Genomic DNA, 16,855 nt, shown 5'->3' with positions numbered 1-16,855 from the left:
ATCATACATTTTGTTCCCATAAGTTGAAAATGCCTTGACAGACACACAGGTTGGCTGAACTAACAGGCCGCCCCATGAGAGTTGTGGGCTGGTATCACTCTCATCCTCATATAACTGTTTGGCCCTCACATGTTGGTAAGTATTATGGGGTAGCAATGTTTCTTGTTCTTAGAAATGATTATCATTTTTCCTTCTCCATTACATAGGCTATGGTTATTTTAAAACCAAACTTTATCCTTAAACAGGTGTCCTTGTTTTTATTTTGCTAGGTTTTAAAAGTAATGATCTATGTCATATAGATTGTTTTTAATAGGGATGAAATTTCAGGACTCCATCCTGACTGTATTCATGAAACCACAACTAACTAAATCCTGAAAATTGGCAGATATCCAAAAATATTTTTAAACTTAAAATTATCGATTCTTGAATACCACTGTCTAATACACTCCCACTTAAAAGACACAAAGGTGTCAAGGCTGAACTTTTCAAAATTGATGTTTACAGTCTCGGTATAGTATATATGCCATCATAGCTGTTGAGGTGCTCAACCCACCTGCCCTAAATCCATCTTTCCCAGCCTGGCCTACCATAGCAATATTGGAAAGTGGGTCCTACGTGGGTATATTGTGAAAAATCTCCTCCAAGATTTATCATGCAGTGCCCCAGTTACATAGTGATTTAGAATTAGAGAGAGAGTAGGCTGACAGAAATGAACTTGACCTGCTGTAACATAATAGTGGCATGCCTAAGACATCGTGTATTAACAAAAAATGCACTATCAAAACAGGTTTTTCAATGGAAAAGAAAAAAATTGAAGCTAGAACTTACAATAAAAAGGAGTTTTAAACTTTTATTTTCATATAATTTCAGACTTAAAGTTGATAAAGTAGTAGAAAAATTCCTTAACACTCTCTCCCCTTCACTGATCTTCCAAATGTTAATGTTTTGCAGCATTTGATGTGCCATTCATTCTTACACATGTGGGTGTGTGAGTAAAATTTTTTTCCTGAAGTTTTCTGAGAGTAAGTTGCAGACACTAGTCCCCTTTACTTCTAAATACTCTTTAGTGTAAATTTCCTAAACACAAAGATTATTCTCTTACATAATCATATTACCTTTATCAAAATCAAAAATTAACATTGATATAATACTCTTCTTTAAATTACTGACCTTACAGTATAACACAGAGAAGACAAGTAGTGATTCTATAGCATCTTACTATGCTGATGCACAGTGACTGTAATGGGGTATGTTGTGGGGACTTGATAATCGGGGGAGTCTAGTAACCAATAATGTTGCTATGTAATTATACATTAATGATACCAAAATAAAAAAATTAAATAAATTGCTGACCTTATTCAAATTTAGTTGGCTCACCAGTGTCCCAATAAAGACTTTTTATAGCTATAACTGTTAACTGTGTTCCTGAAAATCTTAATATCACTGAATAAATTCAGTGTTTGATTGTATCTTTTACTCAAAAATAATAGCTGTTGTTTTCCTGTCACCATACACGTAAAATCAGATTGGCCTCAGATTTCTCCCATGGTAGTGCCATCAGCCGGAAGGAAGGAAGTACCAACCACTAATGAAAGCTAAATTGGAGCATATGTTCCTGAACAGTTACTGGCATTATGGTAATAAGTTAGAATGGAAGTGATATAAAATTTTGTGGTTAAAAAAGAAATTCCCTAAGAGTTTAGGGGGAAAAAACCTTATCATTTTCTGAAATGGAATAGCCAAAAAGTGTTGAGAATTCAGAGAATGATTGAATTTTCTTCTCTGTGCCATAGTTTCCTCTCTGACAGAAAAGGAGAACTTATTAGTAGTCTCAGAGTTGGGTGCAATATATGAAATTATGTGTATGGCATTTTGTCCCATGCTTATCACAATACCAAAAATAGATACCAAAACATTTATCTATAAAACTCTTGAAGACACACAGAAAGCATGATTAAATATCTGAAGTTGAAGGGCAGACAGCATTCTAAAGATGAATAAGAATACATTGGGTCTCTCAACTGAGATATCAAAATTTGTGGTAAGAAAACTGTGGGTAGAACTAAAGGAAAATGTGTCCCAACTAAGCTGGTGTTCACGATGGATAGATCGTTGTGGATTTCCAAAGCCTATGGGAATTTGTAGACGCAAAGATACAACTCATTTCCAAACAGCCTTCAGAATGGAGTCAAATGGGCCCTATATTACATGCCTTCAGAAGAAAAATGAGTGATGAATAAAAACAGGTTGTTTTGAAGTAAGTACAGTAAGTATTTTTAAAAGCAGAAGATTTCCAGGCTATGGTAAACTTACAGGCTTATGGAAACTTACACTAAAGAGTATTTAGAAGTAAAGGGGACTAGTGTCTGCAACTTACTCTCAGACAAGTAAGGAGTGAAATTTTTTTTTTCCATTAAAAGAAAGGGAGGGAGGGAGACGGATGTGACAGTGGTGTGTTTGTGTAACAAGAATTTTAATGCTTTTTATGAGAAAGTATGTGAACAAAGGCAAGGGCAACAATAGGTTGAACACACACTAAGACTTTAAGACTTGATTTTAAAAGAATTTCAGAAAAGTTGCCAGAATAGTATAAAGACCCAGATTAAGTGATAAGCTTTTGTTAACACACCTACACATACGTGCCCTTTGAGAGTGAGTTGTAGATGTGATGCTCCTTTACCCCTAAATATTTCATGGTGTACTTCTCAAGAGGCAAGGACAGTCACTTCCATAACCACAGTGCAGTTATCAAAATCAGGGAATTGACAGTGATATAATACTGTTAGGTAATACTTTCATTCAAATTTTGCACTGATTCCAATTCTGTCCTTTCTAGCATTTTTCTTTTTCCAGTCCAGGATCCAGTCTCAGATCATGCATGGCATTTAGTCTCATGTCATTTGAATCTCAGTCTTGGCTGGTTCCTCGGCCTTTTTCTCATTCCCAAACCTTTACAGCCAAACTCATTTATACTTTCTCACTCCTCTCTGGTCAGGCTTCTAGCCCATCACCCTATTGAAGTGGATCTTGCTAAATTCATCAGTGCCATTGAAAGGGTATCTCACTGCCACCCTCCTTACCCAGAACGACTCAGGAGACATGGCCCACGCAGGAGATTTTATTGTCTGAAAGAGAAAGTGACTGCCCAGAGAGAGAGAGAGCAGCAGTGTGATGCAGAGCGCTGTGCCTTTTGTAGGGGCGGAGTGGAAAAGTACCCCTTGGCCTGTTGCCTTGGGGGCGGGTCGGAATGTTTAGAGATAAGGCGAGGCAAGTCCAGGCATGATTTTCACCAGCTTATGTGCTTGGGACCATGGGGTAAATGGAGGATACATTACTATATTCTTATAGCCATCCATGTTGAAAACATTTTAGGTCTCCATCTTCTGTAGCATTTGACACTACAGTTACTTTCTATTTCTTGCACCACCCAACTGATCATGATGAGTACATGGCTGTTAAGGGAAGAAACTACGCTGAGACTCGGAGTTGAAATTCCTTGTCAAAAACCAAATAGCTAGTAAGTGTCAGAGTTAGTACCTGATGCGAGCTTCATATGAATCAGGGGCATGGGCATTCTGTAGCATCTTGCTTTGACTGGTTAAGTGGGAATGCTATTTATAAAAACAGAAAATGGAGGAGGAAGTGTGGGTTTGGTGGTGGGGAAACAGAGAGCATTGAGTTACATCACACCTACATAATTTACTTAGCCAAACTTTAGATAAAGGGTTTGCAGGAGAAAAAGGGAAGTGATTTAAATAGTGCAGGCTATTTTGTAAATCCCATGAGACTTGGCATTGTTGTTATTATATTCACTTCATTGTCTTTGTTAAGTGCACATTAAAAGGAGAAATGTACCTGTAGCTGTATTTCTCATTTTAAGGTCTACTCATTTCTTTTAGACAAAGGTGGGTAACTAGCATTGCTACAGTGATGTCATTGTGACTTAATTTATTACCAAAGTTGGTGGGTCAAATCAACCTCCCATAACAAATATAGGCTACAACTTTGATTAAGCAGTTTTCTACAACCAATCATTTTAACAAATTACATTTTCCAAACAAGCATTCTGTTCTAGAGGTTGCAAGTCACTGCTCCTTAGAATCACTGTAAACAGGTTTTTGATATCACAGTACACTTCTTCTATGCCCTTCTTAGCAAACAGACTTAGATGGAAACTACTACAAGGTGTAGAATGAGTGAAGGCAAGAACTGAAGTTTTATTGTAATGTCTGTCTCAGGGTTTGTACTCTCAAAACACTTGTGTTGTTTCCCATTCTTTTAAAAATTATTACCAACTGGGGCCTGTGGTTTCTGTTTCAGGAAAATTTTTAGTCAAGAGTAAATGAAAATATGGTACTTAGACTATTCCTCTTTCACAGCAGAAAATGGGAAGTGTGAGTCTTTTGTCCCTTGAGACTGTTTCATTGTCCTATATCTCTCATAAATGTGAACATCTCTCAAGATGTCTCTAATGTTTACAAATATATGCTTTTCATATAATGTGGCCCGTAAATGCAGAAAAACTACGTCACATGGTATTCAACTGAAGAAATAATGATACGTTCAAATGCTGGAAGGAAAATTGGACAGCACAGTCACAGAAAGTTCTCGTGGATGGTACTAATGTGAACTAAACTGTGTCTTGGATTTGGTATTTTGGAGGTGATTAGGAGTGAGTAAGTTATCTGAGGGAAAGAAATGTAAAGCAGGGTAAGGTGTATAGGGACTGCCAGTGGGGTGGGGCTGGGGTTTCCATTTTAAATAACATGATTAGGCCTCATAGAGAAGGTAACAGTTGAGCAAAAGCCTGAAGGAAGTGAGGGAGTTGACATTGCAAATATCTGGGGTAAGACCATTCCAGGAAGAAAGGAACAGCCAGTGCAAAGGCCCAGAGGAGGAGCATGCCTGGAGTGTATGAGGAAAAGCAAGTCTAATATATTCACTTCCCTAGAAACTGTCTATCAAAGGCTTATTCGAGGAAATCTTTTTGTCTTCTTCCAATGCCTGCCTTTGTCTTTGAGATTTCCTGAAGAAATCAAGTTTTTTGGGGCTAACTGAAATTTTCCATTTTTCTTTTTCTGTGCTACATTTCATAGCAGGGCTAGTCCTGGGCTAGGCAGCTTATGTTATCAATGAGTTTTCTTATTTAATTTTATGGCTCCCATAGTATTTCCCTAACCTAATAAAATATTTACGTTTTGACAATCATATTGTCCCTGGGATGTATCCCTGTTCTGCCTGTAGAATCTGAATCCTGGGAGTGTTGTATGCCACTATTATCTTTAAATCTTCATGTCTGTGAGACATAATTTATTGACATTATATTTTTGTTTTTGTTTATTTGCAGATGTTCGCACACAAGCCATGTACCAGATGATGGATCAAGGCTTTGTAGGGCTTATTTTCTCCTGTTTCATAGAAGATAAAAACACAAAGGTATTGTGCGTGTACACACACACACAGAATAGAGAAAAATCTTTTTGCAATTTTAATAGGGTGGCCAGGGAAGGTTTCAGTGAGAAGGGTCATTGAGTCAGAACCTGAAGAAAGTGAGGGAGCAAGTCTTGTGGTTCTTGGGGGAAGAGTGTTCCAGGCAGAGGAAATAGCCAGTGCAAAGACCCTGAGGTGAGTGTGGCATGTTCAGGGGACATTGAGGAAGTCAGTGTGGCTGCAGCAGAGTGAGGAAGACTTTGACCATATGTCCCAGTTTGCCTCTGCCAGTCCCAGTTTGACCCCATTAGCCCTGTTTCCTGTTCAGTTAGCACCTCTCCTTGGAAGTATACTTAATTGGGCGTTAACTCATCTGATCATCTAACAGTGAGGTCTGAAACATAACTGGGAGCCAGATCTTAAATTCCTTGGCTTCGACTCTGAGTTGGAAAGTGCCTAGGGGGAGACTTTATGTTTTAATGGGATCTCTGGTTACTCTGTTGATAATAGACTGGACAAGGGGTGGGGGTGGATTCCTGGGGAGGGAGGGGTTATGGAATCCATGGCATCCATGAAACCAGTTAGGAAAATACTGCCGTAATCTAGGCAAGAGATCATGGAGGTTTGACCGCAGTGGTGGGAGTGGAGGCAGTGTAAAGCGACCGGAGTCTGCATATGATTTATTGGCTGCATATATTTATTTATATGCATATATTTGTTTATTATTTTCTGCATGCATTTAATAATAATAACAAATGCTACCATGTATCACCTATTGTGTGACACCTACTTATTGAGTGTTTTGCGTAAGTATGCTCTAACCCTAACAACAAGGCTGTGAGATTATTATTATCCATATTTTATGGATGAAGAAACTGAAGCTCAGAGAAGTAAAGCAGCTTGATCAAAGGCCAGTCTCGTCATTCTCTGTTTACTGTTTCTGTTTGAATTTTATGTTCATATCTATAGGTTTATGCATCAGTTTGAACAAAAAGAAAATTATTATGTAACATTGTAGTTTGAATTTTGCCAATGCTATCAAATGTGTTCTATCATTTCGTACATTATTATAGTCTCAGAATCTATTACTAATGAATATTATTCATAAAAGTACTCTTTTCCAGACACATTAAAGTTCAGTATCTTGAACTTTATACTTCATTTAAAATGCTTTCAGCTTTGTCATCATGAATTTATTGACTGTCATTATATATAGTTGTCAAGTAATTTTTTCAGCTTCCCACAAAGCAGTTTGGATGCTCTGGTTCTTAGTTTCTTTCCTCACCCTCATGTTCATGAGCAGTTCTCTGCGGTCACATGAGTAGATCTTTGATCGTGGCTCTCATGTTGACTGACAGTATGATTCTTCTTATAAAAACAGATTTACGGCATAGTCTTTCTTTGGAGTGTCTTTTAACCTTCCACTTTTTGAGGGGCCTTTGATGATTTGTGTAAGGATATGAGTTTTAGGTTAGAGTTTACTAAATCGCTAGACCTTTTTCAATATTAATCCTTCTCTGTGTGACATTTCTTTCTTTCTGTCTTTCTTTCTTTCTTTCTTTTTATTTTTTGTAGACTGGCCGGGTACTCTACACTTGCTTTCAATCCATACAGGCCCAAAAGAGCTCAGAGTAAGTATGCCAGAGACACATGTATGTGTTGGTGGGATGATCTCCAGTCCAGAGAGTTGATTGTTGGTTTCATTTTTATTTCTCTTACTGGTAAGACCCCAAGCAGTTGATAGTCTGCTTATACCCATTAACATCTGTGAGGAGTTAGAAACTTTTTAGCATCTTGGATATTGGGGATCTAGAAAGCTAGGATCATATTAGCAGTCTGTTCATCACAATTATATCACCAGAACCCTGTCCCACATTTCCTTTCCTGCAGTTGTTCTAAACTGAGTTATACTATTACTTTCCCTCTCCCTTGCTCTGGTGAATTAGGAATTAAAAGACTGAGTATGCAGAGTATTAAAGATTTGTATAGACTCTTATCTTTGCTGTGCCATAAATTTGATTTCAGAATTACAGTATCTCATTTAAGTGTTTGCATAAGTTAGTTTCCTCATTTAAATTCAACTTGACCTAAATTAGCAAATCTTAATTCAGTATCTACTATATGCCAAGCACCATGGTAGGCACTGAGGATGCAGCAATGAAAGCCAAGTTCATTTCCTAATTGGGAAACAGAAGCACACTGTCTTAAATTTTCTCTTACCATATTTGTCAGTTTATTATTATAGCATTGTTTGGAATAGCAAAGAAACTGGAAAAAAATAGATGTCTGTCAGTACAGAACTGATTAAATTATGATACATCCAAATAATGGAATAATATACAGCTATTAAAGAATATGAGGAAGCTCAGTAGTAATACAGAAATATCTACCAGATACATTGTTAAATAAAAAAGCAAAGTACAAGATAGTATGTTTAGCATGCTACCATTTGTGTAAGGATATGGAAGAGAAATATATACATGAAGACATCAGTATACTTGCTTGTAAATATAGAATATCTGGAAGGAAACACATTGGTCACCTCAGCAGAGAACAAGTGGGAATGTAGAGACTTCATTGTATCCTTTCATAGCTCTGGGATGTTGAACCATGCAAAAGTGTTGCTTAGTCAAAAAACTTTAATTTCTAAAATTTTCATGAAAGTTATAGATATATGTGTATAAAAATGTCAAATGGTACAGAAGAACTTGTAAAAGTCTCACTCCTCAGAGGGAACCACTTCTTTATCCTAATTTTTAGTTCTTCTGATGTGTACTTTCATATTCCTAAATAATATATGTTTGATATTCTTTCTTGATATACTAATTTTAGATATTGTCTATTATTATTCTTATAGTTATCTTGCTCTTACAAATGAGGGTTATACTCATTTACCCTGCCCCATCTCCATTCTCCCTAATGTAATTATATTACTACTTTTCATTCTTCTGTTTGTTACTTTTCTAATTTTAAATAGAATTTTCCCCTTTATTTATCCTGTCCACAACAGATAATAGTATCTTTTGGCTCCATGCTGTTACTTGTAGTTTTACCATAAAGCTTTATGTCTTCACAGTTGCAAACATCTTTGTTCTATGTTTAACCATGATTGTTTTCTGTGCTTTGTCTACTAGTTGATTCTAAGAGTAGAAAATAAAATGTTTATATTATTATGATTATGTAAATACTTTTCTGTGTATAACCAAGCAGTGTAAGGTATTGTATTACAATTCCATTTTCTTTCTTATATAACCTTTTGGTTTTTTCATGCAGTTTTGAGTGGCTTTCCCCCCTTATTTTTCTGCCTTTACCACCTGAGTTCCAAATTCTTATGAGTAATATAAAAACTTTTGGAATCCCTGCTTTTCCTAGGATAGCTCCCTGAGTACCTCCGTATTCCTACCCTAATCTGGTCTCAGCTGGCATCCTGGGACTTTCCTTCATTATTCTCTTGAGTTGGATCTATTGTCTGGATTTCATGTCATCTTTCTTGGTTTACTCTGTCATTTTGCTGTTAAAGACTCTCTAGTAACTTCCTAACCTAAGAAAGGTGTACATAAGAGGTAAACCTTCTGAGTTCTTGTCTGAAAAATGTTTTTATTCTTCAGTAATACTGCTAATAGATAAAGAATTCTAAATTAACATTTTCCCCCCTTAGAACTTTAAAGGCATTGTTTCATTGTCTTTAAATATTCAGTGTTACTGATGAAAAGTCTTACCAGTTCAATACTTATTCTTTTGTAGGGGACTTTTTTCCATCCTGACAGCTTTTAGGAACTTCTCTATTCTTGATATGAAATTTTCCATGATATATCTAGATATGGATATTCTGTGATTCAAACTGCTGGATCATATCGATCAGACAGCACTTGTCCTTCAGCTCTGTGAAGTTCTCTGCTATTGTTTTCTTTTTTATCCTCAGATAAAGCAATCCATAACATACCCACTTCCTGGGTAGAGAAAATCTTATTTATAATTCAGTCCAATCCCATCATTTAAAGCTTCTTCAAGTTTAAGTCAGTCTTTGGAGGATAATTTCTCTTCTTTTAATTTCTTTCTTTTCTCCTCATGTTTGACTGTAAGACAGCATCTGAAGTATTGGGGAGATGACATAAGTGAACCTAGGCCATAGGGAAAGGAGGCATCATGGTCTCAGACTGGTTTTGGGAATCAGGGCAGGAGTCTTTCCATTCGTGTATCTTGCTCTGGGATACCAATCTTAACAGTTGCTGCCATATTTCTTCCCAGACAGTTTATGCTATTAGGAGAACTGGTTTCTAAATGTTCTGTGTATACAGAGGCCCAATTGTGGAAGAGCACAAAAGAGGAAGAACTAGAGTCCCATGTTTCTGGCAGAACCTCCAGGAAACCATGTAAAGGAAGGAGTGTGATAAAGCAGCTTCGTGAAGTTGCTTATATAAATTTCTGGGCTCCCTCTTGAGCCATATTGCATGGCTCAGATCCCAGTTAGCATAATTAAGAATTGAATTAACTGGTAGACCACCATATGTGTTGTATACTGACCACTGGGTAGCATACATTCAGGAAAGATCTGAAGAGCAGTACAAAGGCTCTGAAAATAGAAGTGACATTGGAAGTCAGAAGTTGTTAGTTAGAAGTTAGTTGGTTGTTAGAAGTTTCAACCTGAACTTTACTAGGCAGATTGATCGGTAAAACAACAGTCTTCATAGAATATAAATAAGACCCAGTATATATAAACATAATACTCAAAATACTCAGGATGCAATTCAAAATTGCTTGGCATGTGAAGAACCACAAAAATTTCAACTTACATGAAAAAGGATAATCAACAGATGCCTACACTGAGATGATAGTAATGTAGAAATAATCTGATAAAGGCCTTGAATCAACTATTGCAAAAATGTTTTTAAAAGTCACAAATACTTTTGCAACAAATGTTTCAGTAGAAAGTCTCAGCAAACAAATGCAAGACATAAAGAACCAAGTGCAAACTTTAGAACTGAAAAACACACTTACTGAAATACAAGACCTGTTGGGTTGTTAACAGAATCGTTATATTACCTTGATAACAGAATGGAGATGACAGAGGAAAGAGTAAACTTTGATCATAAATCAGTAGAAATTATCCAGTCTGAGTAAGAGAGAAAAAATATTGACTAAAACAGTGAATAGAGTAAAAAAGTCAAAAGTCATCCTCTACAAAAACAGTGAATAATCTGGCACAAACTGTCAGAATCAAATTCATTGAATTCTAGAAATTAATCAAAACTTTATAGCAACCAGGCAAATGCTTACTCAAGACAAAACACCAGACTCTCAGCATTTAAGGAAGTGTTTGTTCTGTCACTGGATGGCCACCGAGCTAACAGGACAGAGACCTCAGTGGCCACACATAGCAAAGAATATAGACTATAAAAAGTTACTTGAGGCCAGGCAGAGAAAGACAAGTACCAAATGATGTCACTCATTTGTGGAGTATAAGAACAAAGTAAAACTGAAGGAACAAAACAGACCTGAATAACACTATGGCCATAACAGACATACATAGAACACTCCATCCAACAACAGCTGTGGTTTCTCAAGTGCACATGGAACATTCTCCAGGATAAACATTCCCTCCATTAGTGCACAAAACAAGTCTCAATAAACTTGAAAAGACTGAAATAATACAAAGCATCTTCTACAAAAACAGAATCAAATCTGAAATCACTTACAGAAGGAAATCTAGAAAGTTCACAGATACATGAAGGTTAGACAACACACTCTTGAACAACCAGTGGAGAAATCACAAAACAAATTAGAAAATACTTTGAGACTAATGAAAGTGAAGGAACATCATACTAAGATTTTTGGGATGCAGCAAAAACATTGCCCACAGAGAAATTTATAGCTGTACATGACTACATTAAAAAAGAAATAAATCACTAACCTAACTTTACAATTTAAGTAACTGAAAGAAATGCAAACTAAATACAGAGCAATCAGAAGGAAATAATATTAGAATGGAGACAAAATAGGGAATATAAAAAATAATAAACCAAAAGTAAGTTATTTGAAAATATCAACAAAACTGACATATCTTTAGCCAGACCAGGAAAGAAAAAAATGAGAGAAGACCCAAATAACTAAAATCTGAAATAAAAGTAGGGACATTACTACTGATCTTACATTAAAAAAAGGATTATGACAGTCTTCACCTAGAGTCGTGTGCTCTTCTACTTCAACAGTGCTTGGACGGAACCCAGCGCTCATCGCACACCCCAGCCACTGGCTAACACCCAGCCCTCGGCCACCTCCTCACAACACCCTCAGACTGCCCAAAGGACCCTGCCACGGCTCCAGCACTGTGTAGCCTCTGCCTTCGCTGCTGCCTCTCAGCCAGTGGCATGATAACTGTGTCCCTCTTGCAGTTGTGCCAGAACTACCACCAGGACTTAGATACCTCTGTCAACTGCCAGATCAACCTAGAGCTCTATGCCTCCTACATCTATCTGTCTTACTACTTCAACCATGATGATTTGACTTTGAAGAACTTTGCCAGATATTTTCTTCACCAATTTCAGGATAGGGAACATGCTGAGAAACCGATGAAGCTGCAGAACCAGCAAAGTAGTCAAATCTTCCTTCAGGATTCAAGAAACCACACTGTGAGTGTGCATTACACTTGGAAAAAACATGAATCAGTCATTACTAGAACTGCAAAAACTGGCCACTGACGAAAATGACCCTCATTTGTAGGCAACTTCATTGAGACTCATTACCTGAATGAGTGGGTGAAGTCCATTAAGAATTGGGTGACCATGTAACCAACTTGAGCAAGATAGGGGTCCCTGAATCTGGGATGGCAGTGATAACCAGAGCTAAGCCTTACGCTGGCTCCCCAGAGCTACACGCTGACTTCCGTGGCCACCAAGGCAGTGCATGCTTGTTGGTGTTACCTTTACCTCTTCTGTAAGTTGTACCAAAACATCTACTTCAGTCCTTTCATTTGTACCACTCCTGCAAATTTGGTATAAAAAAAGGATTATAAGGTAAAACTGAACAATCGCACACCAACACATTACATAACCTAAATGAAATGGACACATTCCTTGAAACATTCAAGTTGCCAAAACTGGCTCAAAAAGAAATAGAAAAGCTGAACTGACCTAGAAAAATTAAGTAGATTGAATCAATAGTAAGAAATGTTCCAACAAAGAAAACTCCAAGACCAGGTAACTACACTGGTTAATTCTGCCACATGTTTAAAGAAGAATTAACACTATTACTTCTCAAACTCTTCCAAAAAATAGAAGAGTGAGCACTTCTGACTCACTCTTTGAGACCAGTATCACCCTGATACCAAAGCCAGACAAAGATATCAGAAAAAAAAAAGGTTAAAATAGCACAAATATGCCTTACAAATACAGATATACAAGTGTTCAATGAAATATTAGCATACTGAATCCAACAGTACATTAAAGGATTGTACACCATAACCAAGTGGGATTTACCCCCGGCATACAACCAATGTTCAACACAAGAAAATCAATTGATGAAATAAACCATATTAATAGAACAAAGGAAAAAACACATTATCATCTCAGTTGATGCACAAAAAGCATTTGACAAATTCCAATACCATGTTATGATAAAAACACTCAGAAAACTAGGAATATACGGACCATTCCTTAACATTTATGGGCATTTATGAATATACACAGCTAGCATTTGACCTAATGGTGAAAGATTGAAAACTTTCCCCCTAAGATTGGGAACAACACAAGGATGCCCAGTTTAACCACTGCTATTCAACATTAGACTGGTAGTTCTAGTCAAAACAATTAGGAAAAAAAAAAAGGTCCAAGTTGGAAAACAAGAAGTAAAAGCTATCTTTATTTGCAGATGACATGATTCTCTTTATAGAAAATCCCAAAGAGGCCTCCAAAAGCTACTAGAGCTAATAAATGCTGGTGTGCAGCATGGACAATCCAAAAGGGAAATTAAGAAAACAATTTCACTTAACAATAGCATCCAAAATAAAATACCCTAGGAAAAAAAATTTAACCAAGGAGGGGAAAGAGTTGTAAAGTTGAAAGTAGAATATGCTGCTGAAAGAAATGATCACCTAAGTAAATCAAAAGACATCCCATGTGCCTGGATTGAAAGACTTAAATTCAGTTTAATCCAGAAACACAAGGTTCTTTTGGCTTCAGTAAATCTAAATGTAATTCAAAATGTAATCTAATTAACTACATCAAATTAAAGGAGAAAAACCCTACAGTTGTATATCAATAGATACTGGGAAGAAATTGACAAAGATCATTGTTAATGGATACTGTCAGGTACAGGTACTTGATGTGCCTCCTTTCATTTAATTTTCCCAGCAACCCTGTGCCCCCTTTTACTGATGAGGAAACAAGCTCAGAAGTTAAGAGACTTGCACAAATTCACAAAGCTGGCATACAGGGCCATTTTCAGTGTCAGGCACTAATTTTATGTTTGTCAGCCCTGAGTTACCCACTAATATCCTTGGCTTTAATTTCTATAAAGTTATTTGTCTCTTTTTCCTGCTGGTTTTGATGATTTCTTTATATGTTCTGGAAATTTCATCTTTTGTCTGTCAAGTATGTTGTAGATATTTAGCACCAGGCTGACTTTGTTTATTGTGATTTGTCAGACTAAAAGCTTTAAAACAATGAATCAGTGTTATCCATCATTTTATTTATTCCTTTCTCTTCTTTAAAAGACCTCTTTTCCTTAAGAACATAAATATAGTCTTACTTTCTTCTTCTTTTATAATTTTGGTCTTTAAATTTAGAACCTTAATTCATCTGGAACTTACCTTTAGTTAACTCCTTGCAGTTGGAGTCAAACTTCATTTTATCCCAAATGAGTAACTAGTTGTTCCTGCACCACTTTTTGAGCAGTATACTGCATATCCACTGATTTGAAAAGCCATTTTGATCATATACTGTTTCTTTGTATATACATGAGCCCATTTCTGGTCTTTTCTTTACTCCCTTGATGGGTTTATCTTCTATTCCTTTGCCAATATCCTACTTTTTCTTTGCTTAGTTACTATGGCTTTTTAGCATGGAAACAGGCAGTGTGTGCAGCGACTGAGAGCATGGGGCCTTGAGCCAGACAGCCTGGTTTGAGTACTGAAGCTACCTTTAACTAGGTGGTGACTTTGGGAAAATAATTCAAGCTCTATCTCAGTTTTACTTTAATGTAATATGGAGATACTATATCACTATTCAGTTCTTAAAATTATTGTGAGGATGAAAGGAATTAATGTTAAGTAACCAACCCAGCCTGCCGTCAGGCTAGCACAAGCAGGCATTTTCACAGCTGTCTAGTGCTCTTCTCTGGCTCCCTAATTAATGGCTCAGGTGTGCAGGAATGAGAGCATAAGGGGCGGGGGTGGGGCAGAGGGGAAACTACCCTGGCTCAGGAGCCATAAGGGACCCTCCCTCTGTTAACAGTCCCCTGTGCAGAGCATCCCCAGGTCCCTGTCCAGGATGGCCCAAGAACAAGAGGTGCGCTGCACTTGAGCCCAGGCTGTGGCTGCCACCAGGTGTCAGTTATGTTCCCTCGCAGCCCTCCCAGCCCAGCTGCAGGGCACCAGCCAGGGCATTTTCCCAGAAGCAGGCCTGCCTGGTCACGCAGGTGACCGCCTGCCTTCATCAGGTTTTCAGGGGAACAGCTAGCAAGCCAGTCCAAGGTCAGTTCCCCACCTTCAAGGACAAAGAATTTTGGTAATCCTATTTTCACTATTTCCAGGAGGAGTGGAGAATATATGGCAGCAAAACCAACAAATATCCACTATAAGATTTCTCATTAGATTAACAGGTTTTGTTGCTTTTCTAAATAGGATTTTTTCCCTTCTTTCTATTATAAATTCTGGATGATTATCCTTCCATAGGTGCTATGGATTTCCCTGTGTTGCTCTTGTAACTAGATACACCGCTGAACTCTGTTAGTAGTAGTAGTTTGCCATTGGATTGTAATGGATTTTTCTATTGTTCTTTAATCATGAATGTCTCTGTTCTTATCAAATGCCTGTTTGTCATTTTCTGAGTTACTAATGTGATTGTTTTCCCTTTAAGTTTAGTAAAGGTAATGATTTATATTGAAAGCTTTCTAAATAGTGAACTGTTGTATTCCTCAAATAAACCTTACTTTGCTATGATGTATTGTCCTTTTAATACAAAGTCAGTGCTATTTGCTAGTATTTGGCTTAGGATTGTTGCATCTGTGTTCATAAGTGAAACTAGCCTGAAACGATCTGGTCTTGGACTTCTTGTCTGGTTTTGGTACCAGGATTATTTCATTAAGTTATAATTGAATTGGATTTTTTTCCTCTTTTCTGGAGAGACAGTATAGCACAATGATTAAGGATATGACTCTAGCCAAATGCTTTGAGTAGAATCCTGATTTTCCATTATCTTTTTTTTTTAAGGGGCTGACTTTTTTTTTCTTTTGTTATCATTAATCTACAATTACTTGAAGAACATTATGTTTACTAGGCTCCCCCCTTCACCAAGTCCCCCCCCACATACCCCTTCACAGTCACTGTCCATTTGCGTAGTAAGATGCTGTAGAATCACTACTTGTCTTCTTTGTGTTGCACAGCCCTCCCTGTACTCCCCACACACTATACATGCTAATCATAATGCCCTCTTTCTTTTTTCCCCACCCTTATCCCTCCCTTATCCCTCCCTTCCCTCCCATCCTCCCCAGTCCCTTTTCCTTTGGTAACTATTAGTCCATTCTTGAGTTCTGTGATTCTGCTGCTGTTTTGTTCCTTCAGTTTTCTTTTGTTCTTATACTCCACATATGAGTGAAATCATTTGATACTTGCTTTTCTCCGCCTGGCTTATTTCACTGAGCATAATACTCTTTAGCTCCATCCATGTTGTTGCGAATGGTAGGATCTGTTTTCTTCTTATGGCTGAGTAATATTCCATTATGTATATGTGCCACATCTTCTTTATCCATTCATCTACTGATGGACATTTAGGTTGCTTCCATATCTTGGCTATTGTAAATAGTGCAGCGATAAACATATGGGTGCATCTGTCTTCTTCAAACTGGAGTGCTGCATTCCTTTTTTTTTTGGAACCATTAATCTACAATTACATGAAGGACATTATGTTTACTAGGCTCCCCCCTTCACCAAGTCCCCCCCACATCCCCGTTCACAGTCACTGTCCATCAACATAGTAAGATGCTGTAAATCACTACTTCTCACCAAGTTCACTGTCACTGTCCTTCAACATAGTAAGATGCTGTAGAATAACTACCTGTCTTCTCTGTTTTGCACAGCCCTCCCCATGACCCCCAACACTATACATGCTAATTGTAATGCCCCCTTTCTTTTTTCCCCACCCTTATCCCTCCCTTCCCAACTGTCCTCCCTAGTCCCTTTTCCTTTGGTAACTATTAGTCCATTCTTGGG

General features: G+C 37.4%; 1 protein-coding gene across 4 annotated transcripts in view; it reads left to right on the top strand.

The window, feature by feature from the left end:
• BRCC3 (BRCA1/BRCA2-containing complex subunit 3) overlaps positions 1 to 16,855 on the top strand; it is a 62,845-nt gene that overhangs the window by 9,385 nt on the left and 36,605 nt on the right. For 3 of the 4 annotated variants that reach the window (XM_073227890.1, XM_073227892.1, XM_073227889.1), the window contains 3 exons: positions 49 to 135; positions 5,348 to 5,436; positions 7,006 to 7,061. In XM_073227890.1, coding sequence (XP_073083991.1) covers positions 49 to 135; positions 5,348 to 5,436; positions 7,006 to 7,061 — 232 coding nt within the window. Of the gene's footprint in view, positions 1 to 48; positions 136 to 5,347; positions 5,437 to 7,005; positions 7,062 to 11,639; positions 16,229 to 16,855 lie in introns of those variants that run through there. The other variant, XM_073227891.1, reaches the window with a different exon arrangement.

The sequence above is a fragment of the Manis javanica genome, chromosome X, assembly GCF_040802235.1.
Source record: "Manis javanica isolate MJ-LG chromosome X, MJ_LKY, whole genome shotgun sequence".
Classification (NCBI taxonomy): Eukaryota; Metazoa; Chordata; class Mammalia; order Pholidota; family Manidae; genus Manis; species Manis javanica.
This window is presented reverse-complemented; position numbering and strand designations above follow the sequence as displayed.